This window comes from Eschrichtius robustus, chromosome 5, assembly GCF_028021215.1.
Source record: "Eschrichtius robustus isolate mEscRob2 chromosome 5, mEscRob2.pri, whole genome shotgun sequence".
Lineage (NCBI taxonomy): Eukaryota > Metazoa > Chordata > Mammalia > Artiodactyla > Eschrichtiidae > Eschrichtius > Eschrichtius robustus.
In genome coordinates, this window is record NC_090828.1 from 86,302,790 (window position 1) to 86,328,931 (window position 26,142).

Sequence of the window (26,142 nt, forward strand, 5' to 3'; positions counted from 1 at the left end):
TTATTTTTATGATAGCCATTTACATGTATAATAAGAGCCAATGATTCTTGGGAGCAGTGTGACAGAAACAGAGTGTGGCGAGAACTCATGTAAGACATACTATTTAAATGAGCTGGTGTTAGCTATTCATATTTGTTAATGAACTAGATATGCAGGGCTATAAGAATGAGTGTTCTGATGCTTTAAATTTTAATATCTAGAAATCAAGGGTAAGGATCAATTACTAGAATTTCCACCCTTAAAGGAATAATTATTAATGATATAACAAATGTAGAGCTCCAAACTTCTGAAAAAAAAAAGTTTAATTTAAAAAAATTAAGATCAGGAATTGAAAAACAGCCAAATCAGCCATGTCAAGCTGTAGTAGTCTGTGATCATGGCAGCTTTTTGTGTTGGTCATGGATCATAATTCTAAATGTTTTAATATACAATAATCCATATGAATGCATTACAGACCCTGTTATCACCTGTAGTTAATGGTGCCTGTGATACAAATGAACAGGCTGTTCTTTGCTCTTACCTTTATGGTAAATAAACTAGCATTCTGGAGTCACAATAATTAAATAAAATGTAAATCCCTAATCTCATTTGGCTATTTGGACCAAGAAAGTTACCCAGCTATTACCTGTCTGGTTCTAATGATTAGTAATGATTTATTGTTCTTTTTTTTTTTATTGTTCCAAAAGTGCTCTGATGTGGTGCCTTGATGTCTAATGAAAAGAAATTGGTCTTAAAAAGCTACTCATTGTTTATCCTGACTCTTAGATAACACATTTTTCTTCTGATAAAATATTTTTCTTATTTATTGTTCAAAACATACAATATAGACAATAATTCTAATTCTGGTGCTGTTTTATTTAGTAGTGTTTTATCCCTGGTGCCTGGCAGTCTACCATCATACCTCAGCACATAGCTTTACTCTGAGATAAGCCCCCTCTCTTTCGCTCTCTCTCCCATGCTTTCTGTAGTTTGTCTGCAGGATGCAGGTTTTCCACTGAAGAGTGCAGTGGAGTTCTTACTGTGCCTTTCCGGTTCCAGCACAATCAAAGTTTTGTGTTTAGAATTGTCCTTGACATTCTTTCGTCCCACAATGGGGTGGACACAGTGTGCTGGAAACCATGACATCATTATCATTGACACAGACTTAAATAAATCACCTGCATCTTGGCCTCTTTCTGCTTATTCAAGGATTCTTCATCTTGAGGAAGAAAGTGCTCTTTATTTTTATAAACCTTCATCCCAAGGGTGACTGGAAAACGCAAACTTTTACAAGTGTTTTAAAAACAAATATACTATGTGGTTTTAGACACAGTATGCTGAGTCAGAGGTGTCTTGGGAAAAAATGTTTAAGGTTAGGCGTGAGGCAGAAAGACAGCCAGGATTGCCTTTAGTTCAGGGGGGGATACTCCTAACCCACGTTATGATGTCCTTCTGAATGTGGATTCATGTGAAACTTAATTAAATAGGCATATGCATAGTATTTCAAATACATACCTGAGCTTGATGTTCAAAAAAGAAAAAGCTTGATGCTCAGTAAATTGAAGCAAAGTACATTCTGGGTAAAAGTGACACCATCTCAGTTGCACAATCTTTGGTAAAAGAGGGTTATAGCTAAAGTATTACTACAGAATGCAGGACACACTAAGTGCCAACTACACATGTGAATACGCAGCATTTAATAATTTGGGAAGCAACCACCTCCTGTAACTTCTCTTTACGTTTTCATAAGAAAATGACAATGAGGAAGGAAGTGCAGCAGAAATCTTGAACATTACCACTATTATGCAAAAAAAAAAAAAAAAAAATGCTGTTAACTGTTTTCCCCTCAGTGACTTGATCTCTCAGATGGAAAACTTATGATTCTTCTGATTCTTGGCTACCAGAAATCACATGAGAGGAGCGAGGAAGAAAGACACAAAAGTTATATTTATATCTAGTACTGAACTTCTCAGAAATACCTTAATTTAATTCCTTGCAGAGACTAATAAAAATATCAGATGAGGGAACCTTTTAACCAATCCATTATTATAATTGACAATACAGTATTGCTGTATATTGAACTCCTAAATGTTTTATGCAAAATGTCCCTGTGAAAATATTCCTTAAATAAGGGAGAAGTCCAGGGCCAAGAATGAATTTAAAGTGGTCGTAGAATTTAAACAAATACCATTCAAATTATCTGACTAGTATTATGCCCAGTGGCATTAAATTAGCATCTATTTATATCTGTGTACTTTACCTTAAGAGGCTCATAATTTTTCAGTTCTGATGCCATAAGCAGATATGCTGCAGGATACTACTTGAAAAACATATATTTTAATTTTGTTGTAACATTTGCTAGAATCTGTTTTTCTACCAAATAATTATAACTAGAATGTGATAAGCAAAAATGGTCAGGATAAATTTGGGAATTCACAGAGTCCTATTTATAAAGTTTCTCTTGTTTTAAACAAAATGATTATCACAGAGAGATATTCATCCTGGATCATGTTTGGTTCTCATTAGTATTGTTATTGTAAAAATAAAAACTTTAAAAGTCCATGTTTAATTTACTTTCTTGCAGGATTTTTAACTGTCAGCTGTCCTTCTCTGCCTTCACATATTCTACAATTTGGTAGGCAGAAAACTTGAGAGTTCTCCTACTTTCCAGACTCTTCCCATTTTAAAATATTACAATTTTAGAAGATGACCTTTTATCATTTATAGATCTTCAACTTCAGTGTTAAATATTTTCATCTTCATCAGAACATTGAGCTGTTCTTATAGCTATGTTTTCCCTCAGAAAATGGCTGTGACTCCCTACTGGGGAATTAACGGTAAGGAAGAAAGATATTTATGGAGTGGTAGGAAAAGGAATAAGGAAAATATGTTTTAGAAGTTTATATAAAACAGTGAAACAGGTGTTTTCAGTACCTCTGGGATGCTTGTTTTATAAACTGGGCATTTCAAGTTTTGGTATGTAGAATTAGGTTCTTTAACATTTCGCTTGCATAGATTAGCACCATCATAGCTACTCCAAGGAGGGAAAAAAAGCATGGAAATAAAATAAGAAATTCTGACTTCTCTCTGATAATCCAGTGTTACCGGAGGCATAGCAGCCAGCGTGCCTCTTCGTCAGTACAAATACTTAGTTGCTTTTGACTCTTATTGAAAAAATAATATCTTCCCCCCTGTTTGTCACTAGAACTGCCACTAGAAGAAAAGCCTTTCGTTTGCCCCAAATAAGCACCTCTGTTTTTCACAGCTTGCAGTAATGCTTAAAGTAAATAAGTTCTTGTGGAGCTAGCACTATTGGATTCATTCAGTTGCCTGAACAAAGCTATTGTTTAGAGGTTTACAACAAGCCTTTTCTGTTTCCTTTAAAAGAATCTTCCTTGTTCCTGTGGTAGGCATGCTTAGTATAGTAAGCCTTTCTACAATTTTCAAATGCTAAAGATAATCTTCCCCCACAGAAGAAATGAAGGAAGACTATGACACTATGGGGCCGGAAGCCACGATCCAGACCACAGTTAACAATGGTACAGGTAAGTAAGTTTACCACGCCAAGGTCATGTTTGTCCTGCGTCACGTGGATTTAGTGAGTCAGGGACGGAAACACTGACCCATCCATTTGTATGTCTGTGAGTTAACAATTAAGTCAGACTTTACAAGTCTCTTGTTTTGCTTCAAATCAGAATTCTCTGTTTTGGTATTTTATTCAGCAAATATATCTTTTATTCTTAAACCCTAATTTGCCTGTGAAAGTTAAGAAAACTGAACTGGATTTTTAAAAAAATCTTTTCAAAGCCTGAGTTGGGCACATTTCTGGTAGTAATTTTTACTTTAAAAGACTGCATAAGTATAATTTGAAAAGTGTAATATAATATGCCTCTTCCAGTCACCACTTGATATTAGTCATTGAGAGTCAAATGATATGGTGTAATTTAGATTGTAGAATGTTTCTTCAGAAAGACAAACCAAAATTCTGTGAACATTCCTCATAAAAACTGATCATCTGAGTTCCTTTTTATCCTATCTTCATTTTATTTCTCAGTACCTTCTAGTTCCTCTAAATAATATTTTCCAGGCAAAAGTTTCATAAAGAATAGACAATTTCACTTCTTTTTAATGAAGGTAAAAAATTGCAGTAGGAAGGTAGTAAGTGGTGCTTTGTTTTATTCTGCTACTGCTGTAGAATGGAGTTTCAGGACAATTGTGACCTTCCATGTTCTTTCCCAAAAACTGAACAGCATCTCCTCTCACACCCTCTCACGTCACTAGTGCAAATTTACACTGACTGACTATGTTTATCTCTCTTTTCCTGGATAAGGCTAAGTATTTTTGGTGTTCCAAACAATCCTTCATACCACCATCAAAAATATTACCATAGTGCCCAGTATAAGGTTAATTCCTAAAGCAAAAGCCAAAAAAAAAAAAAAAAAAAAAAATCACATGACTATTTCCACTCAACTCACCAACAAAAACTAGTCGCAGTTTTATGAAGTTTTAGAAATGTAAATAATTAAGATGATATTCATATCTCCCTTATGTCGAAACACATCACAATAGACTGTTCATGCTGTGTTTCTATTTAGAATGCTCTTATTAATAACTTACCACGCACTAATTTACATTCTTGGATATAAAATAAGAGAAATAATAAAAAACTATTGTAAATTTTCTTTCATTTGAATACTGTCAATTTAAGGTACAAAAATGAAACTGTACAATATGGGATTATGGAAAAGGTATAGAATTAGGAACCTATAATCCTGGTTTTTAGCTACAGCTCTGGCAATAACTAGATTGCAACCTTGGGCAAGTCAATTGCCCTTCTTGGCACTCAGTTTCCACATCTGAAAAATGAATAGATTACACTAGTTGCTTGTTAAGAATATTTCTAGTTTTAATATTCTATGTTGTAGGGGTACCATCACTGTGTAAAATAGAAACAAGATAAAGTAACTTCTTATAAAAACACAATAATAAAGGGATACTACAAATTAGATATTTTCTGTAATGTCCCAACTCATAGGATCAAAAATGGCTTCATGTTCCTTTTAAAGACAATTGTTAAATTTCAACCTCAAGCATAAATAAATAAACTCTAATTTCATTAACTTTATAGGCATTTAAAGTGTCACTATTCCACAAAGTGACAATTTACTAGCTGTTTTATACACTTAAGGTCTAAAGTGGGGTTAATAAAAATGGTTCCTATTCAGAAGATTTAAAAATCAATTTCGAATGTTCCTTCACATAGCCTTAAGATTTGCCTTTTCCCATACTATTTACTATTCCTTATAGTTCATATGTATTCAGTCAATAAATAGATCAGTAAGTATTCATTGAGTGTCTTCTGTCTATTCACTTTTGTGTGCACATGTTCTGGAAGATGGGCCAGGAAATCTTAGACATGGCTATTATTTAATTTGGAAGATGAGACCAACACACAAGAAAAAATGATAAACAATAAGTGAAAATGTGTGATAAATATGCAACAAATAGTAGGAACTATAATTATTTCAAATTACAGAAATATGAGAGATCCTATGGGGTGAATATTCAGAAAAGGCTTCATGAAGGAGGTGAAATTTGAACTAAGTTCCTTTTCAGTAGTCATGAAGAAGTGAGGAAGGTCCTTCTAGAAGAACAGGAGTGTGTAAGCCAAGGAAAGAAATTGTAATATCTATTCAGAGGATAGCAAGTAAAAGGATTTGGCTGAATCAGGGGGTCCTAGGAGGCAATTCGTGGGAAATGAAGCTGGACATGTAAGTTAAATGTAAATGGAGAATGTAAAGCAACAAACCAAAGAGTTTGGGGCATGTTATACTACCGTGATTTCTGTGAAGAAAAACTAGACTTTGAGAGACCAACTGGAAGTCATTGTAGTTATTCAGGTGTGAAGTGACAAAAAGCCTGTCCTCGGGTGGCGACAGTGGTGAAATTAGTAACATGACTTCTTAACAACCAATTGATTCTCTGGGTGATGGAATCAAAATGGCTTCAGGATTACACATCTGCATGTTTAGAACATGGCAAATACTTGCTATTTCTAGATAAACAGAAAAAGGATCCAATTTTGAGAAGACCTTGAGCTTGTCTTTAGACAAGTATTTTCATATAAAAGTTATATAAATGTGTGTGTGTGTATATATATATATATATATATATATATATATATATATATATATATACACATATATATGTATATGAATGTTCATTGGAAATGAGGAATTGAAACCCAGGAAGTCAGGGCTAGAGATAAAGATTTGAGAGTCATGCAAATATATTCAGATGGTATTTAACATCACGGGACTAAGACATTTACAATAAATATACTGAAACATGTAGAAAGCTGAGGCCAGGGCTTCTGGTGAGTAAGGAGAAAAATCAAATTCATTAAAAGAAAAAAGATTAAGAGACAGAAAAAAATTAAATATCCAGGAGACAAAGAAAGTTTCAAAAGTAGACAATGGTCAATTGAATCAAAAGATTCAAATAACTATGACTGAAAGAATGCTGAGCAAATACATTGGACTTGGTAATTAGGAATTTACTGGTGACCCTCAGCTTAGAACTCTGGCCTTTTAGAGAATAACACATATTTCTTCCCAACCATAAGTTTACTGCTTCTAATCCCTAGCATCTTTTTGGATGCTAAAAACATGTGGAATTGAAATAAGACATCTTTAATGGTTGAAGTTGCTTATTAATGGAGTATCTCTTTCTCCCCACATAGGTCCTACTGATCAAGGTCAAGCTATTGGCTGACCTTCCTCTCCAGCCATCCCAACCTATAGTGATATCTTCCTCCAATGAACTCTTATAGAACAAATCAGCTGACCTTGCTGTAGATGCTATAGTGTGTTGTAACTTAATGTATTGTCTTTTCCAAATTAGATCGCAAACTCTGAGAACACAGATGGGTTTTAGGCTACCACATTGTCTATGAGAGTGCCTTAAAATTAATAGGGTCTCAACAAATATGTTTTTATTAGTGAATGAATATGGAATTCTTTAATATCAGATACATTTTTCTTTCTTTTTTTTTTTAAATTTTATTTATTTATTTATTTATAGCTGTGTTGGGTCTTCGTTTCTGTGCGAGGGCTTTCTCTAGTTGCGGTGAGCGGGGGCCACTCTTCATCGCGGTGCGCGGGCCTCTCACTATCAGGGCCTCTCTTGCTGCGGAGCACAGGCTCCAGACGCGCAGGCTCAGCAATTGTGGCTCACGGGCCTAGTCGCTCTGTGGCATGTGGGATCTTCCCAGACCAGGGCTCGAACCCGTGTCCCCTGCATTGGCAGGCAGATTTTCAACCACTGCGCCACCAGGGAAGCCCCCATTTTTCTTTTTTAATCAAAGCCGAACAAACACATTGGAATAGATAATTTTTAAACAGGTTAAGCATATTTTCTGATAAAAAGTGTTGTTATTAACTGGAATAAGTTGTCAGGGGAAGACAAAGAAAATGTCTCTATTATTTCTGAATATTCAACACACAAATTTCATTCCTAACTGAAAGTAAGGAAAAGACCTCTAAATTTCCTACTCAAGTCTACAAATCTATTACATAGTAGAATATAACCAAGTTCATATCAATGGATAGAGTAGTCTTTTAGAGTCTAAAAGTATCTCCTTCCTAGTATATTCTGCTGAGTTAAAATGTGTAGAAGAAACCACTCATTCTTTCTTAGCCTGACAGCATCATACACCTTCCTAAAGGCTATCTCTACCAGGAAGCCATCTGACAGTCTCCCACTCAAGATTAACCACTCATTCTTTTGAGGGTCATTCTCTCTCATATTATAATTAGTCACCTGCAGGTATGTTTCTCTCCACTAGATTGTAAGCTACTTGAGGGCAGGAATGATATGGGATTTTGGTCACTTTCTCACCACAGACCCTAGAATGGCCCTGAGTCAGAAAGAGTTTTTGAAGAAATGAGAGACAAACAGCACTTGAACTTTCCTTTCACATTTCTGGGTTGACATTCTTTTGACAGCTGACCTGAAATAATCAATCAGACATTTTCGTCTCCCATTATTCCAGTTCCCCAAATGAGAAAGACTCAGTTACATTGGACTGGTCTCTAGCCTTCATGTCCTCCTCTATTTAGTCTGTCCACATTCTTCCTATAACCCTTTTCTCATGGTCCAAATTCCCTTCTTAGAATCTTTAATTGTCCCTCAGTACCTATAAGACAAAATCCACATTCTTCAGACAGGTATTGAGTGCCATCCATTTCACACCAACAGTGTTGCATTCTTGTCAGACCAAATCCCTTGGTAATATCAAAAAAGAATCACATTTATACCAACCTCTGAATCTCTGCCCATGCTGTCCCTTGAGACCCTAATCTCTCACTCCCTTTCCTCCAATTATCCAAATTCTACCCACCTTTCTGTTCTTCAAGGCTAGCTCACCTCCCATTTCCTTAATGTGGTCATCCTTGAACACCCCCAAACCACATATATCTCTTCCTTGTCTGAAATCCCACAGCCCTCAGGTGCACACCACTAATTTTAGCATGTTGAATTGTTCCTCTTTATGTTGTTTGCACATATTTCACCTAGTTAATTTCATGGAGACAAGCAGTTTCTTGAGCTATGAAATGGGGGTAAATTAGTATGACCTTAGTATGTGCCCCCAAAATATTTGCTTTAATAAAAGGGCTAGTCCCTGTTTGCCTCAAAGTGCCCAGTACAGCAGTGAACACACATGGTATGCATTATGACTGGTAAAATGAATGAATGAATGAGTGAATGAATGAATGAGCAAATATTAGGTGGAGAAGAAATGGACTCTGAGAAAGGAAGTCACAATAGGTGAAAACGTTCCCTGTGAAGGGGATTAAGTCCAGTATCTTCAGAGAGTGAAACCAGGATTTAAGTCTCTGAAATCTACTTGTTAAAGGCAAAGAAAAACAGACTATCATTACTTTTTTACAGCAAAGTTAGATTAGCAGCATAGCAAAATTGATCTACAGCATATAAAGCATTGAAAACCCTGATTTATAGTAATAACTTTCTACATTGCATTTAATGTTTCTACATTGGTTTTAATGTTTTAAAATTTTTTAAATATATGCTTTAACACATAAAGAACACCTTTGCACAAAGAACTTTACATCTTCCAGATATTAATCAGGTTCAAAATCAGAATGAAATTATTATGTAGAATTTTTAAGAGTGTGTTTTAAAAGGTATTTTCTAAGAAGATTAGAGAAATGGAAAAACTTGGGAGCATTATAAACATGAGTTTGCCTACATGCTAGTAGTAACAAGGATCTATCTTAGGTGCACGGTGATCATTAGCATTAATGTGTTTCCACGTGCATATCAAGACCTAAATAAGCCCCTGATGTTCTCCTCTTTGACTGTGTGAGAGTTACCTTTACTCAAACAATCTAGCACTCTTGTTTTAAAGGGCTATTAATAACCACCTGCATCTTTGCTTCCTTTGCTGGGAAGAGGAAAACACCTTACATCTAAGAACTGGGTAAGGCCAGTTGAGGTCTCAGTTCTTAATCTTATATAACACAAGAAAATTATTGTCCAAGAACTAACTGTACTGACTGTAACTAATAGTCATTAAACATGCTTCCAATATTTTAGGAATAATATATAAACGCTTTTACAGATAAAAAGGCAAAAGTTGTTTTGGGATGCTCTAGATTCTAGAGTCAGATAAACTACATTTGAATTTTGTCTCTACCAGTTACTAGTTACATGAACTTGAGTATAGAATAAGCCTTCATTCTACATCGGTAAAGTGGAAATAATGATTCCCTGTTTACAGAGTCTGACTGTAGCGATTAAATGGTATTTAATCATTTTTAAAGGACCAAGTACAATGCCTAACATATACTAGATTCTCACCCTCTCTTGGTTATTTTTCTGGTTTGTTTGCATCTGCAAGTAAGCTTACCCATTTCTATTCATTAAGAAATAAATGCATTCTGAACTGTTTCCTCCCTTTGTACTGGCTCCTCATTAACTTCTCTAGAATACCAAAATACAATATTTGACAAATTTGTAATGGAAGGACTAACCAGTCGATTCTGAGAACCTTGGCCAATTAAATTCCTTTGACATCTTGGAAAACTACCCAGACAAGTTGTAGGACACATTTCTTTTCACTGCTCTGAGGTTGCATTTGAAGTTAAAATAGAAAGATTAAGAAGGAATAGCTTAGTTTTCTATCTCTCTTCATCTTTATCTAGCACCTTGTTTTTAAATGTAGAAGAGGATTTAGTAGTATTTATAATGTTTGTGTATAAGGATGTTGAAAGCTGTCAAAGATTTTTCCTTCACTTGATCACTGACTAGCATCAGAAATTATATCTTTTTTTCCTTCTGTCCTGTATAACAATCAAATAAACAAATAATATTTGTCACTTGTTTACAACCACTAAGATATTTCCATTCGTTCTTTTCATAGTATTTGTTGTGTGCAGAATTGGAACTGAGGTTCAAGAAACAAAGGAAATAGAAGATATAGTCCTATCCTTAAGGAATTCAAAGTCTTATGATGCCATTAGGAAAGACAAAAATCAGAATGACATGAAGGCAAAAGTTACAAATAAATAATTATAGCTTCATTAGCTATTCAGATCCATAGTCAATTTGGGAGACCCTACTAAGTACAAGGCATTTTTTTAGGCATCATGAAAGATACAGTGAACACTCACTGTCATTAATGACTTACATTCAATTGGGTAAATAAAACAATGGAAGATGAATAAGAAATGTGTGTATAACGTTTAGCGCAATTTTAGGCATAATACATGTTCAATTGTTGCTAGCTATTATTATTATTATCAGTAATGATTATAATAATACATGGATTAAGATGTTTTATTTGAAATACGGAAAGCTATGTAGTTTCAAGTGAGAAGTTTTCAGTATTGCAGAGGGTTTCTGACAGAGAGTAGTGTCAAACATTAGAGACATGAAAATAGGGAGGTGACTTAAGAGACTGCACATTTCAGAGAAGGTTTTCTCCAGGACAAAGGCTTGCTGAACATGCCTCGGTGCAAAAAGAGAGACAGCGAAAATGGCTGAAAATGTAAAAGGAGATGAGGCGAAAGATGGAGTAGATTATCAGAAGAGTTGTGAGGGAATAGCTTTGGATGGTAGCCTTGGCTGTGGGCAGAGACACATCTTTTTTAGCAATAAGATCAAAATAAGAAGGGAGAATTGTTGTAGAGAAATTTCGGTTGAATTTTAGGTAGTTGATGGAATTCACATCATTTAGGTTGCACTCTTTGAAGTAAGTAGGAAAAGATATCATCAATTGACAGTATGGGAATGGGAGTAGGGTTGGAATCTTCAGGAATGGAAATTTAGAGTAATTGCTGTGGACAATGTATGGAGATTCAATTATCATCATGAAAGAGTATCCTATTTTGATAACATAGACAGAAACAAGGCTATACAATTATTTACGTTTCTTTAAACATTTTTTATATTCTAGGAACAGAGAAATTGGGCTGGATTTTAGTTTGGCTAGGCCAGAATGACACAAGAACAAGGGGCGGGGATGGAAGTGATTTCCAGCTTCAAGGTGAACTGAGGCAAGCAAAATCAGAATGGGTGAAATGACCTGAGGGACTTGTCAGGGCCTGATTATCACAATGAAGTACCTGTTTCAGGGGATGCGGAACTGAATGATGGGGTGGGGCGACAGGTGACTGTCGCCTGTCGCCTTTCAGGGGCGACTCTCTGAAATCAGAGAGTGGAAGTTCCAAGTTTCGCTCAGAGAGATGGCATTGTCCCAGGGTTAGCCATACCAAGGGGTGGCTGGCCATCCCTGTTGTTGGACTAGAGAAAATTAGAGCACCACGCAGCCAGGATTCTGCACGGACTATCTTTTGAGTAATGAAATTTCCCAGAATTACAATAATGACAGCCTGGGGTAAACATATTCATGGGATAAGTGTCATTTTACTTGAGCTGTATAGGTTGTGTCCTAAGACATGATGGTGAAAATGGGTGACATAGACTTCAAAAAATTACAGATTGGAGGCTTTTTGAGGGTCAAGGTTAAGTTTACTCTTCCCCATGTTTCCCCTCGGTAGGTGCAGTGTTGAGACAGCCTCGATGGTTGATAAACAGGTTGCTTGTTGAAACAAAGCATAAATGAATAAACAAAGAAATGATGAACAAATTAACAAAATAGGCACTCTGGTTTGAAATGGGGGTATGAATGAAGGAGTTTGTTGACCCATCTGTGTGTCGCTCTGCATGTTAAGACAGATGAAGGTGGGAATGGCTCTGCTGGAAGGGTCTGTGAGGGATGGAATATTATCAAGAGATGACACAGTTTCATTTAATCTGAAGAAGTGGAACTCATGTAGGAGGACATCATTAAGCATGTGGGGGGATAAACAAGTAATATGTGAAATGGGAAAGCAAAATGAACCGTGACTAAAGTGTTTCTTGGTCTCTAGTCCTAAATTAAGCTTAAGACATTTTTTTTATTTACTAAAAACCGTAGTAGTTAGTATAAATTCTTCCTTTGCAAGATGTTTCATAAAGTTATTTTTGAATTGAGTGCCTTTTGCAACATGATTAAAATTAGGAAATATCAAAATGAGAAAAATACAATCCCTAAATATTAAATGGAAATTTTAAATAGGCATCGTAAGTGGAGCATTTGAAGAACTTCCGTGATGTTTTCCATTTTACCCCAGTAGACTTAGGTGCAGGTCACTCAGTCAAAAAATAAAACAAGTGCTTGGCATTCAGAAGAGCAAGGACGTGAAAAGAAAAATAGAGAAAAAAAAGTTTAAAATATGATATTTTATTTACATTGAAGTTGGCATTTACATTGCCTTTCTCCCTATTAATTTTACGATGTTATAATGTTGTTGTTTAGAGCTACTTACAATGTCAGAGCAATCATTGCAGCATCTAGGACCTATTCAAATTATATCCAATCAGTTAGGCAAGAAGAAAAACTAAAAAGATGGGGTTGTCTCTCTCTCTGTCTTTCTCTCATATGGACTCATTATGATATAGTGTACAGAGTAACGGGTTAAGAGTCAGGATACGTGAATTCCCCATCCAGCCCTACCAGAAATTATTTGTGTAATGTTCTATGAATCATTAGCTTCACTGTACCTTAGTTGTATTGTCTGTTAAGTGAGGACATTAGACTAGAAATTTTGGACTCCACCCACCCTACCCTTTCTTCTAATGAGATTTTACTGGGAAGCGTGAACAAAGGAAACAAAAAGCATGGGCTGTGTGAGTTGCCATGAGAGGGGGAGGTTCTCCGGGCCCCTGCCTCATGATCCTAGACCCAAGACCAGGATCCTGGGTGCGCGACCTGCAGTCACACAGGGGCCTGCACTGGAAGGGCCTTGCCCTTGGTTTGATGCTCTCCTGCCGCCATTTTGCACTGAGCCTGGCAAATTGTGTAGACAGTCCTGCTTCTACCTCACAAAAGGTGTTAAGATAATCTCTGAGTATGAGCGCGATGGGAAGAGGTGGGATCAGGGGTTCCCCACCTGAAGTACCACATATAAACACCAATTCTGTTCAAGTGTACAGGATCCTTTGGCAGTATCTCGGAAGCAACTGAATCCCAGGTAAAGATCTAGACCTAGATTGAAAATCTTGTTTGAGCCAGAAACACCGTGATAACAAGGTATAACTCCCCCAAATTGGTAACAGGAGTGATAAGGTTAGCAGGCTAGCAGTCGGTTAAGCCTCTTTAAGCATGAATTTTGTGTGTCATATCATTAGTATAGAAGAAAGTGGAGAAAAGAGTAAGAACGTTTTTGTACCTTTGTTGTCTTCTTGGTTTATAACTTCCAATTCCTCTTATTGCTCTTACATGGAGTTTAAGTTAAAATTTTTAATACAGCTAGCTTTCTTCTATGGGTAACAGAAGCCATACAAATTTTATCATAAGGTATTTCTCAGCAAGAGTTGAGTTGGATGTATAGTGTTAATCAATTGTGCAAGATCAGCTTATCAGATAATTCAGTTTGTACCTAAATACTTAACAAGGAGAGAGTCCTGCTATTATAAAGCATGTCATTTTCTTCTTGTGTATAATATCAGTCACATTTTTATATGTTGGAAGGGTTTTGTCCTCCAGTCAGATCTGTCATGCATATTATCATTTTAAATTTTTTTAGTTAATTTCATACAATGAGTTTCTAAAAAGAACATATAGAAAGAGATACGTTCTGAGGAGAGAAAGACAGAAGTAGCACTTGGCAGGTTAGACAGGAGGGTCATTTTCAGACTATAATCAGTGTACACCGAGAACAGCCTGTTACTTCCTGGCGAATGAATGCTGCGGTTTTATGAGCTTTGTTTGCAGTTAGGAACAGCTATCTCCACTTCACAGCAAGAGTTCCCACAAGAAATAACTGATATCCCAAGCTTCTTGAGTGTCTCCTTCATTCATTCAGCAAATATTTAATAAGCAGTGTTTTCCTTGTGATATTGTCTGTGGTTTCCAGGCACCTCCGAAATATTTTTTCTTAATCTGTGTATATGGGTCCTCCATCAGAAAACTGTGTTGCTTTGAGTTTTTAATTGAAAAGAATACAGATAAAACTCTCTAGGCCTAGCCAGTGAATAAAAAAGCAAATTGATTAGGGCAAAGAATTAATTGAAATGATGCAATTCTGAAACTTCGAAGATTCCCTAGAAAGCATATACTAGCTCATTTTACAGAAGAAGATATTGAGATTAAAAAACGTAAGTAGCTGAGCCAAAATGAGTAGTCTAATAATTTTAAACCTGGTCTAATCATTCAATTAGTGAGCATTAGCTGTGTGCCTGACACTGCCCTAGGCACTGGGATACAAAGGTGAATAAGACCCTCCATGCCTCTATCAGCTCATGGGCATGTAAACGAAAGATTATAATGTGATGTGATAAATTCAGCAATTGAGATATGCAGATGATATTCTGTAGAAGGAGGGTATGAACTCAGGTTGAAATCATCAGAAAGGCTCCCTGACATGGAAGTAATTCTGTGCTGTTTCCCATAACCACGTTACTGAATGCCTTATTTAGCCAGGGGAGACAGAGAATTGTATTCCCAGAGTAGTGATTCTTTAACTGGGCGTGTATCAGAATCCCCTAAAGGGCTTGTTAAAACACAGATTGCTGATTCCGTCCATTTAGGGTGGACCCCAAGAATTTGCATTTTGAACAAGTTCCCAGGTAATACCGACGCTGCTGGCCTGCGGACCACATTTTGAAAACTACCGTCCTAGAGCATCCTTAGGTGTCGTATGTCTACAGAAAGCATATGAAAGAGCACTGAATTACTGGGCAAAAATACCATACTTCATAAACCTCTCTAAAATATAATAAAATAGTCTGAGTCTTTTTTTGGTAATATACCAGTTCCAAAATTTTAGGTTTCACAGGTATATGAAAGATAAACATATTATCTAACGGGAATTTTTGTTTTAAAGGCGTGGTCTTTGTACCAATACATAGCAATCAAAACTGTCTAAGGGTTAGTAGTCCCTAAATCTGATATTCAGAATCCCCTAATAAAAAATCTCACTTTAAAATTAGACTCTGTCCCTGACTGAGCTGCTTCCTGCTGTTTAGGGAGATATTTGATCCTGCAGACTACTACAGATTCCCATCCCTTTGGAACTTTTTCTCCTGAAGCTCTTACACATTGGGAACTCTCACTGGCATCTGAATTACGTGCTCCCAGGAGAAAGCCACGTCAGAGCAGGCATGGAGAGACTGGCCCAGAAGCTGTACTAATTCCCAGGAAGAGAAGAAAACTTTGTCACTTTTGACCTGGCTTTACACACACCTCTGTAGCAGTCGGAGGCTCTGCTGGGCTGCCCATGTAGCTGTGTAATGAGAAAAAGATCATCTTCCCTCACGGTTGTTTTTAGATATTTGGTGCCAGTATGTATTTCAGAAGCTTTCTACAGAAAGGCACACGTTCATTTTTAATGGTAAAATGCCTATATTACATCAATTAGTCAACTTTAAACAAAGTAGCCATGAGGATTTATATACCTCAACAAATGCTGAATATGGGCTTTCTTTAAACTGAAAAATTTAATACAAATGACTAAATTAAAAATAATTTTCTGTGTTTTCTTACCATCTAAAATGTTGTTGAGAAAGAGACTATTTTTCAAAAAGATGATGAATACAGTTGCCTAGATTTCAGGTCCCTTTGCCTTGACATTTGAAGTGAGTAAAAGCAGGTGATATGATAAATGCATAATTTCGATGTTAGACTGAGGAAGCGTGTGTGTCTCTGTGTGTGACTCTCTGTGTATATATGTATTTATATTCCCCTGATATACATGTATTTATATGTCTGTATATTGCAGAATAACAACCATCTTATGTACTTGTCTCTAAATATGAGAATCATAGAAGTAGGAAAACAATTCTCAGTCAATATCTTTGTGTCCTCGTCCCCAAGTACACTCTCTGGTACTAGTAGGCACTCGAAAAACAGTTATTAAACAAAGGGATGGATGAATGATTCTACTCAGTTTTTTACATATACTTACTTCAGCTCTTCTAGACCCTCCAAGATATTTTCTTTTCCAAAAGAATTATTTATTCATGTTGATGTTTATTAAAATGGCTTAGCATAATATTCAAATATATTTCTTTAATTTTTAAGTGAATGTTAAAAACATGCTGGGTAATAGACCAGTGTTAATAGAGCACCTGTCTTCCTACATGAACACATGCTTGTAACGAATAAAGAAAATAAATGGTGAGGGAATAAAAGTAAAGAGAAGGAAACAGAAAAGGAGAAGCAATAAGTATCAAGGTCTCATCATAATATAACTGCTTGTAAAAGTATGAAGAATCTTTGAGAAATACCTAAAACAAGTCAATTATGGGGAGAGCAGGAGCTGACTGATTTGAAGACCAATATAACTCTTTTATTTAGAGGTTTTCTTTAAAGATGTTAACATTGCTTGTTTTTAGGCAATAACTTGAAAAGTCAGTCCATATTGATATTCATCATTATCTATCCAAAAATATCAATATCTAAGATAGACATAAGGGTATATATGAAAGTATTATTAATTAACAACATTAGTAAGCGTGACCAACATATTTACAAGAAATTTGAGGCTGTTCTGACTTAAGGGACCTAGAAATTTACCCTAACAATATTAAAATACACTTGGCTATGAGGAAACATTTTAATTAATGAAGTTCTGTTTATGGATAGAGGAAAGTTTACCTGACCTTAGGGAAGGTTGAGATATCTGCAAGACACTAGGGTAAATTTTAGGACTAAATGCAAAATCTCTGGAGAAGGTATGGGAAGAAATTACTTGAGATTTCTTGTGAATTTTTGCTATGGTTTGATCATAAATACCATGCAAATATACTTTGTCAGTGTGTTTTGGCAATTCTTCCAAGGATACCAAGGAGTGAAGAGAAGGACAGGAAAAAAAAAAAAGAAAAGAAGGTTTATTTTACACTAGAAAAATGCAGTGAGGAATTTTATAACTTTCTAGCAAATTTTCTCTGAGTCCACTATACAGTATTACAAAATCTTTGTAAAAACCAAAAATGCAGACTTCCAAATAGAATCAAAACATTATCCTTCCCAACAATTTTGAGAGTAACAAAAATTTAATTCCATCATTTGTTCTAGAATTGTAACAGTTAGGGCGATTTGGAGTCTAGGAGATTGAGACACAACATAGCCTAAAGTAGGAAAGGGAATTTTTCTGCTCTCTGGAAGGACGCAGGTGCTGCTTGGCCTCAGGAACAAGTGTAGCTAGAAAAGTACTGTCAGGACTTGCCATTTTGTCTCTGCTTTTCTCTGTGTATCTGCTCATCTTCTCTCTTCATAAATCTTCTTATTCTACATGGGATTTATCAATTCTTTCATTCTACATCTTATAGCTGCAGTCGCTTGGAAAAAATAAATCTGCCTTGGTGATCTCTTTGGAACCATGTTCTAAAATCATGGGGAAGGGATTGACTGAACTCAGTTGGATTAATTGGCTACCACTGGACCAGTCAACGGTTTGACCTGGAGGATGGAGGGCTAAGATTGCTTCACTTCAGGTGCAGATTAATCCACTGTAACTAGGGGAGCAGGACCATGCAACAACATGGCAGCTGCCCTGGGTACCATAAGGTTTGGCAATAGGGACAGTGGGGAGCCATCCCAGGCAAAGGAGAATGTCATGGTACTGGGCAGAAAAAACCATATATTACTGGTATCCATAGCAACATCAGGGAAAAACACATTATATCCATGATGGTCATACCTAGTTCATAGAAGGCTAGGTTCTAGCCCACTTAAGTGACTATAGATATTGAGATATATAACTAATAGCATATCTATACCACATGAAAAAAAAAAAATCTTGATAGAGCTAATAGATTTAAATGATTAGGTTTCTTCGTGAAACCCTTTTTGAATACTCATCTGAGCCCTATCAAACTCTTGCAAGTATTTATGATCACAAATACACAGTTTATCATGTAATTGTTCTACAATTACTTGAATAGTAGGTCTGAGTTCCTAGCTCAACTGTAGGTGTCTTGTCTTATGCTTCCTTTTACTAGAAGACTTCTGCACCAAGATCAGTGTTAAGGACATAATTTATTCCACATTCATTCCATAAATGATTCTTGAGTGCCTACTAATTTCTAGGCAATATATTCGATGCTCAGGCCACAAAGATGATCCTTAATGAGAGCACATGATTTGATATCTTTTGTCCCTGTCACACTTGACATAGAAATCTAGTATGGCCAGATCTGATCTAGTGAGTGAATTTCTTCTCCAAATACCAATAGTGTAGTTTAGTTTGCCTATCCAGAAAAATCAGAAATTTCCTCCCTTTTAAGCAAAAAGGCTATTAATGCAAATCCAATTGAATTTGCATTTGATTACATTTCTGATGGAAACATTCATATGCAAATGAAAATTCATGCAAAGATAGCCAGATAATTCAGATATTTGCTGAAATATCAAGATAAAATTAGCATGATATTAAATGTACATCCATCCATGTTTACTAGATTACACTCAGCATCTTCAAGTGGGACAGTGTTCTTGAAAAACTTAAATAAATTGTGTCTTAAACATTTGACAATGTTCAAGTAGATCTGGATTTAGAAAGTTGCTATTACCTTACTTTCTACTGCCACAGTGCTGAAAAAGAAGTCAGTCCCTGGTCAGATCAGTCAAGTTGTTCAAAAAAGGTTCATCTTGGACCCACATGTTTTGTCCCCTTTATCTTTTCTTGTGCTTAAAACAAAAGGTGGCTTTTGATAGAACTGGAGTCATTTTGATGATCCAAAATGATGAACAAATATTTTGTGCAAGCTGGCAATTCCTTCATACTCCATAGTGACTTAATGGCGCAAGTTAAATGGCGCAAGTTAAATGGCACAAGTTAAATGACACCATCACAATCACCACCAAAAAGTATCCTTTGGAAAACATCCATGACAACATGAACAGACCAGAAGGAAAGTGATCCTAATCAGTGTCCATATTCTTCTAAGAAAAGGCTTAAGCAAAATTTCAAGATATAAAATCTTAATCCACTATTCCACATTCCAAACCTACATTTGAAGGAAGTACAGGTCTTGGAATCAGACCATTGCTCTTGTTAAAATTAACAGGAGTTGAAGTGGCAAAAGAGAAAAGCTTGAGATCACAGTATTCAGAGAGTTAGCACTTAGTTTAATAGTCTACACAGTGTAATTCTCCCCAGCTTTACGTTATTTGATCCAATGTATTCATTCATATTTTCAAATCTTTTTAGAATTCCCGTGCTTCCTGGTGTGGTGAATGTCCCTTACCATCCATCAGATTCAAAAAGCCTGAACCTAAGGGAGGGTCTTAGCCTTTCCCTCCTTGGCTCACCCAGTCTTTCTCCAAATCTAGCAATCTTACTTTTTAAGCATCTCGCAAATCCAGCCAGTTCTTACAGTCTCCATCACCAATTCTTTAATTTTTATCTTTTGCCTAATCAGTGGCAAGAGACTCCTAACTGGTTTCCCAGAATCTACTTTTCTCTTCCTGCATTCCCTATCATACTGTAGCCAGAGTTGTCATGTGCAAATGCAGGTAATCTATAATTTCATCCAACCATCCTCTCTGCTTAATATCCTTCAATGGCTTCCTGTTTCTCTTAGAAGAAAACTCAAATCCTTAACAAGGCTAGCACACGCGGCAGGGTCTAGTGCCTGCCTTCCTCTTCACCCTTGCATCATGCCGCTCCCCTTTCTCTCCACACTCTAGCAATGTCCTTTCAGATCCCGAGAGGCTCCATTTCCTTTCCAGTCACCACTGCTGTACCCCAGCTTCTAAAGTTAGTTAACTTCGTGCTTCTCAGTTAAGGCTTTCCTGATCTTCCACACTCCATCAGGTCCCCGTCAGGTCCCCCTGTTACTTCTGTAATACAACCGTACAACTTTCTTTCATAACACTTATTTGAGTTTGTAATATTATATCTACTTTTTGAGACAATATCAGTTGTATTGATCATTCTCATGGCTTCCTAAAGAATGAGGCTGGATCTGTTTTTTGCTTATCAAAACAAGGCATGTTGCCTATCTCATACCAGGCATTCAGTAAATACTTGTTGATTAACAGAAGGTTCCACTTTCTATTCTTCTCATAACAGTTCATAACAGTGAAAGCCAAAAATAAAAATTGACTGGCTTGCTTGAACAACACCTTGCCACAAATTGCCAGGGAGAATTAGGATGGCAAGTACTTTAATATCTTTTATGACAGAGAAGGTGAGATGAAGAATATAGTGGAATCAAGGTTAACTGTTCTCAAAAACTATGAAAGTCAGGCCCCACCAGTAATTGTACTAGCAAAAGACTTTTCTTCACTTACTTCTGGTAGACAATAATGTGGCAGCCACTTTCCCAACACTGTCTTATGCATAAGTTTCTACTTAGGATGTTTAAAGCCACAACTTATTTCAGAAACATAGCTAGTGGTTTCTAATATACAGTCTTGGGACAAGAGTTGCTAAAGTTGATTTACAACTATCGTTCATGTCATGGGAATAGAGTCATCACTACAAAAGTTAAAAATCATATCGAAATCACACTGCAGCATAGCCAGTTCCTTAACTCCGTCTGTTACTTTTTATTTTATTTCTATCAGTGTGAGCTTAATTTTATTTTCAGCAGCTTTAAAATACTGAGCTAAACATTGAAATTTTAAGGAAAGATAAACTCCCACATTCCCTGATTTTTTAAAAAAGTCCCATTATTATCTCCCTAGGAATATCTGTCCTTTCGCATCTCTCTCGGACTGGGTAGTCCTGGTGGTCTGTGATGTTCAGAGACTGGAGGGTTAAAAGCTTATATTTAGCAACAGGATGTATACGTGGTTAGGAACATTAAGTGTGGTGGAGTATAAAAAATTAATTATACCTTTCTTAAAAGAGAAGGAAGCTTTATATAGACTACTAAAGTAGCTTTGAGTTCATATTATCTCTCATGTTTATGGGTCTGAGAATATAGTTCTGCTTTTTTTTTTAACTTTCCCTGAAAAACATTAAAAAATGTCTTTGATTCTTTGTGAAGCATGCAGACTAGTATTCCAAGAAGAGGAAACTAAAATATGCTTATTTAACTTAAAGCCAAGTGTCCTCTTTTTTTGCATATATTATGAGAATAAGCATTCAATCAATAACTGGTCATCTGCACCGCTTCCTACAGATAAACTAGGTATTTGTGATCTTTCTGCAAGTCTGTGTGTCTTACTAACAATGATGTAGGCAGACCGAGGCTCCTAGGAAGAAGGCCCTGAAAAGACATTTCTTCTCCTTTTCACCATTTCAGTTAAGAATGCAAATTGCACATCAGACTTTGAGGAATACTTTGCCAAAAGAAAACTGGAGGAACGCGATGGCCACGCAGTCAGCATCGAAGAGTACCTTCAGCGCAGTGACACAGCCATCATTTACCCAGAAGCCCCTGAGGAACTGTCTCGCCTTGGCACGCCCGAGGCCAATGGGCAGGAAGAAAATGGTGAGGCTGTAATTCATTTTTAGCCACGACGCTGACCTCTGCAGCTGTTACAATTACAAATGCACTACATGCCTGGGTGTTTACCTTAAAATTTGAAGAACAGCTGCAGAGGCATGGAATTTCATGAGCAAAGATTAGAACTGTAATTTTAGGGTATTGTGAAATTTTTTTTTGTCAGCAAATTTGTGTCATCTGTACATCCAATAAAGAACCAGAACAATTAGAGCCTATTTCTAAGAGATAAAAATATCTACATTGATTCCTCTCTTTCCAAAATATTTCACTTTTGAGGAAAACAACAAAGTTTAGAGATACTGACCCTAACCTTTGTTCTTCTTTACCGACACCTGAAAAGCTCCTTCACCCCGTGACTCCCTGAGTCATATGTGACTAAAGGTTTACTACGAACTGTCAGTCACCTAAAGAGAATCTCCTCATTTATCAGCGGTTTAAATTTCCCCCCAAATGCGCCAGTAATTAATTAATTTTCCAGCGCAGTGTGAGCTGATTTCGACAAGTCTGCGTTGGGTGTGCAAGGGGACCGGTGTGCGTGGAGGCCGCGTGCGCCTGTGGCACTCTCGTGGAGCAGATTGCAGCGATTCCTGTCATACCATCCCGGGCAGTCAGCCCATTAGCTGCCATTGATTTACTGACCTTTTGGCCTGCTTCTCTCCCTCTCGTCTCTCGGCTACAGACCTGCCACCTGGAACTCCAGATGCTTTTGCCCAACTGCTGACCTGCCCCTACTGCGACCGGGGCTACAAGCGCTTGACATCACTGAAGGAGCACATCAAGTACCGCCACGAGAAGAATGAAGAGAACTTTTCCTGCCCTCTGTGTAGCTACACGTTTGCCTACCGCACCCAGCTCGAGCGGCATATGGTGACGCACAAGCCAGGGACAGATCAGGTGGGGGGTTGGTTTTAAGTGATTTCTTTCTATAATAACCCCTTAGAGAAACGATATTGCTTTGATTGGCAATCATTATTAATTTTTCATGGCATTTTGAAGATGCAGATCTTTTAATGGTAATAGCTTTAATTGAGGTCTAAATGATTTTTTGATGGTCTCTTCTAATATGATTTAATAGTCTTATGTTCACGATCGAATGAGTGTGTTAATTTCTAATTTAGAAATTTTATTTGCACTTTAACTTGACTTTAGTTTCATTTTTATGTTCCACAAAAAGTGAATGAAATTGTAGCATTTTAATTATACATTATTAAACATCTCAGCAATTTAAATTCCATTTTTCACCTAGTTTTGCTTAGATATTTTTTTCATATGAGCTCTAAGTCATAGTAAAAGAAGTGTGCGTTTTTTTCATTTGTCACATAACATCTTCAATTACTTAGACTATTTTTACAAGCTGCTCCTAGTTTATGAAATTTCATTAAGTGTTTTAAAGAAAATCAAAAAAGCCTCCAATATATATGCATATCTATATAAAATAAACTGGATTAATACTAAAATGTTGGATATGCAATAAAAATGATCCCTTCCTGATATGCATATTTGTTACTAAATGTTAAAATTGCTCTGCCTCTTTCGGCTTACTTGTGTTAAAAATAAAAACTCTGTCTTAAACAGCACAGCATCTTAAATCCTTAAAATGATTGAATAGGATTGATTCATAGTGTCCCTTAAATGTTTTAGCAAAACTGCTCTTTCTGTCCTCCTGGGAGAATTGACTGCAGATTGATATTATGAGGTGTTCATATGGTAACAGAAATGGTGTGCCTTAAGTCCCAGTAACTGGCCCAACAGATCTGGAATCACCCGTAAACCTTGACACCATCTCTGTTTTTAAAATTATCGAACAGGTTATTGTCTAAAATTCTTATGTTTCTCTCTTATGGGCTTTATTTTCTTTGAATAAGGAAAATGAGAATAAGCAAACACGAGCCAGCAATGGCGATGATACTAGATTATGGAATTTTACTATTTTAAGAAAACAGCTCATGTAAATCATTTCATTTATATCTGATTGAACTTGTCACCTGAATGTTTTTCCAAGTTCAGTTATAAAAACTATGCTTGCATAGTTACACTTATGTAACAGTTTCTCTCCCCTTGCTTATATGCACAAAAACTCTAGGAAAAAAAACCGAGCCTAGATATTTATCTAGCATAACTGCTTTAAATTTCACATGCAGAAGTGTGATTGTGTTGGCGCATTATGAATGGTAGCTTTGGTGTTGAAAAGTCCCCTCATTTGCTCATGGCATTTACAATTAGTAAATTAAAATGATTGTATCATATTAACAGTGGCACAACTAAAGTTTATAGTAGTCCTCTGAGGACTGTGGGGGGAGACAAAGCAGCTGTTGCTGTTTGTTTATGCAACTCAGCAACATATGAGCGCTGGTCCCTCAATGGCGCTCGGCGGGCTGGGCTCTGCTTGATCTTTGAAGGTTGCTGCTGTTTGAACAAACCTCCCTGTGTCCCATGTAACACCATCTGTCTCACTAGGAATGTGGGAAGATTCAGCACACCCTAGCAGTTGTCATACCGTTTCTGTGCTGTCTTTTTGCAAAAGGCTTTTGTGTCATTGCTGCTTGAAAAAGGCTGGCCTCCTACCTTGAGCATCCAGAGTGGATGACTGCATTTCTTTCTTTTCTTTTTTCTTTTTTTTTCAGAATTCTAAGTCACAGTTCTTTTGTTCCCTTGTTCAAAAAGGTCAGCTGTGTTTGATTATATCTTTGCTGCTTTTAACTTGTCTTTTCAGCAAACTTTTTTCTTTGTCATCCCTACTCCCTAGCACACTACTAAAAAGGAAAATGACAAGTCGGTGAAGTCTTTCCTACTGGCCTGTGATAAAACTGCTCAAGCAGCTCTAACCCAAGATGTTGTCTGTTACATCTGATAATGAATCAGATCTTACATGCAACATCTCAGGAAAAACAGAGTTTATATTTGCTACTAGCACAGTGAATGGGGTATTTAAACATGCTTATCATGTAATGAAAGAGTTATAGTCAAGGATTTTTTAATTTATGTGTGTGGGGCTTTTTTTCCTTCTTTAAAATTGGTATTGCTTCATTATAAGATATACTTTTACCTCAATACAGAGAATACGATAAAATGAGTTATTTGTGTGGGGAGTTTTTTTGGGAGACTATTTAGGATTTTGAGGATAATATTAATTTTGTTCCCTGACAAAACAGTTGCATTCCAATAGGGAATCTTCAGATTTTAGAATTTGCAGTAAACACAGAGAACCACAAACATCTTTGCAATGATGCTTTCTCATCTCTAACGGCTCAAAGAAACATTCTGGAAAAGAGACTACAGAGATAATCCTAAAGCAAGTGTTGGATGCGCATGTGAAAGCACTTTTTTTTTATTTGTTCCAATTTTATTGCCAACATTATCACTTTTATTGCAACTCTGAAAGACTGGGCAAATAAATAAACATGCACTCAAACCTTTTGGCCTGTCTGAAAATAGAGGCCTTTTAAAAATATTTGTAACAAATTTCCTTTGTTCCTCCTGCACAAAACTGATGTCAGTCTTCCTCCTTTTATAGCACCAAATGCTGACCCAAGGAGCAGGTAATCGCAAGTTCAAATGCACAGAGTGCGGCAAGGCCTTCAAATATAAACACCATCTGAAAGAACACCTGCGAATTCACAGTGGTGAGTAGCAGAGGGGCTGGTGCTTACATTTACATTTTGTTTCATTAGGGGCATTTTTAAAGATTGTGTAAAATCTACACAATCCTGTATGTAGTTTTTTGGATCTGCCCATTTATGTCATAAGCTGTGTGCACCTGCTTTGTCATCGTGAGACTTATGGTACCACCAGTAGCACTGCTAATAAGAAGAGGAGTGCTTATACTTCTTGAAAATTGCAAATGCTTTGATTTATTGTGAAATCTAGAGGCTCCTTTTTGCCCTTTTAAAAACTCTTCTACAGATTAAATGTTTTGACCTGAAGAAACTCAGCTGGCAAATTCTGAAGGATATTCATTTTTGATACCCAACCTTGAAAGAAGAATGTGGGAGAACTTTGGAAAAGAGCTTTTGTATGATAAGTGTTCCTTGATTCCTGAGAGCTGTGTATTACAGAACAACAACCTACCACTGAGATTTCTTCTTTATAACTATTTTGATAGCTCTGCCAAGCATTTTATTACCAAATTGGATG

At 36.5% G+C, this 26,142-nt stretch overlaps 1 protein-coding gene across 6 annotated transcripts in view; it reads left to right on the plus strand.

Moving 5' to 3' along the window:
- ZEB2 (zinc finger E-box binding homeobox 2) overlaps window positions 1-26,142 on the plus strand; it is a 127,405-nt gene that overhangs the window by 88,979 nt on the left and 12,284 nt on the right. For 4 of the 6 annotated variants that reach the window (XM_068545163.1, XM_068545164.1, XM_068545169.1 and 1 more), the window contains 4 exons: window positions 3,453-3,524; window positions 21,805-21,993; window positions 22,688-22,902; window positions 25,523-25,631. In XM_068545163.1, coding sequence (XP_068401264.1) covers window positions 3,453-3,524; window positions 21,805-21,993; window positions 22,688-22,902; window positions 25,523-25,631 — 585 coding nt within the window. The remainder of the gene's footprint in view (window positions 1-3,452; window positions 3,525-21,804; window positions 21,994-22,687; window positions 22,903-25,522; window positions 25,632-26,142) is intronic. The other 2 variants (XM_068545167.1, XM_068545166.1) reach the window with 1 other exon arrangement.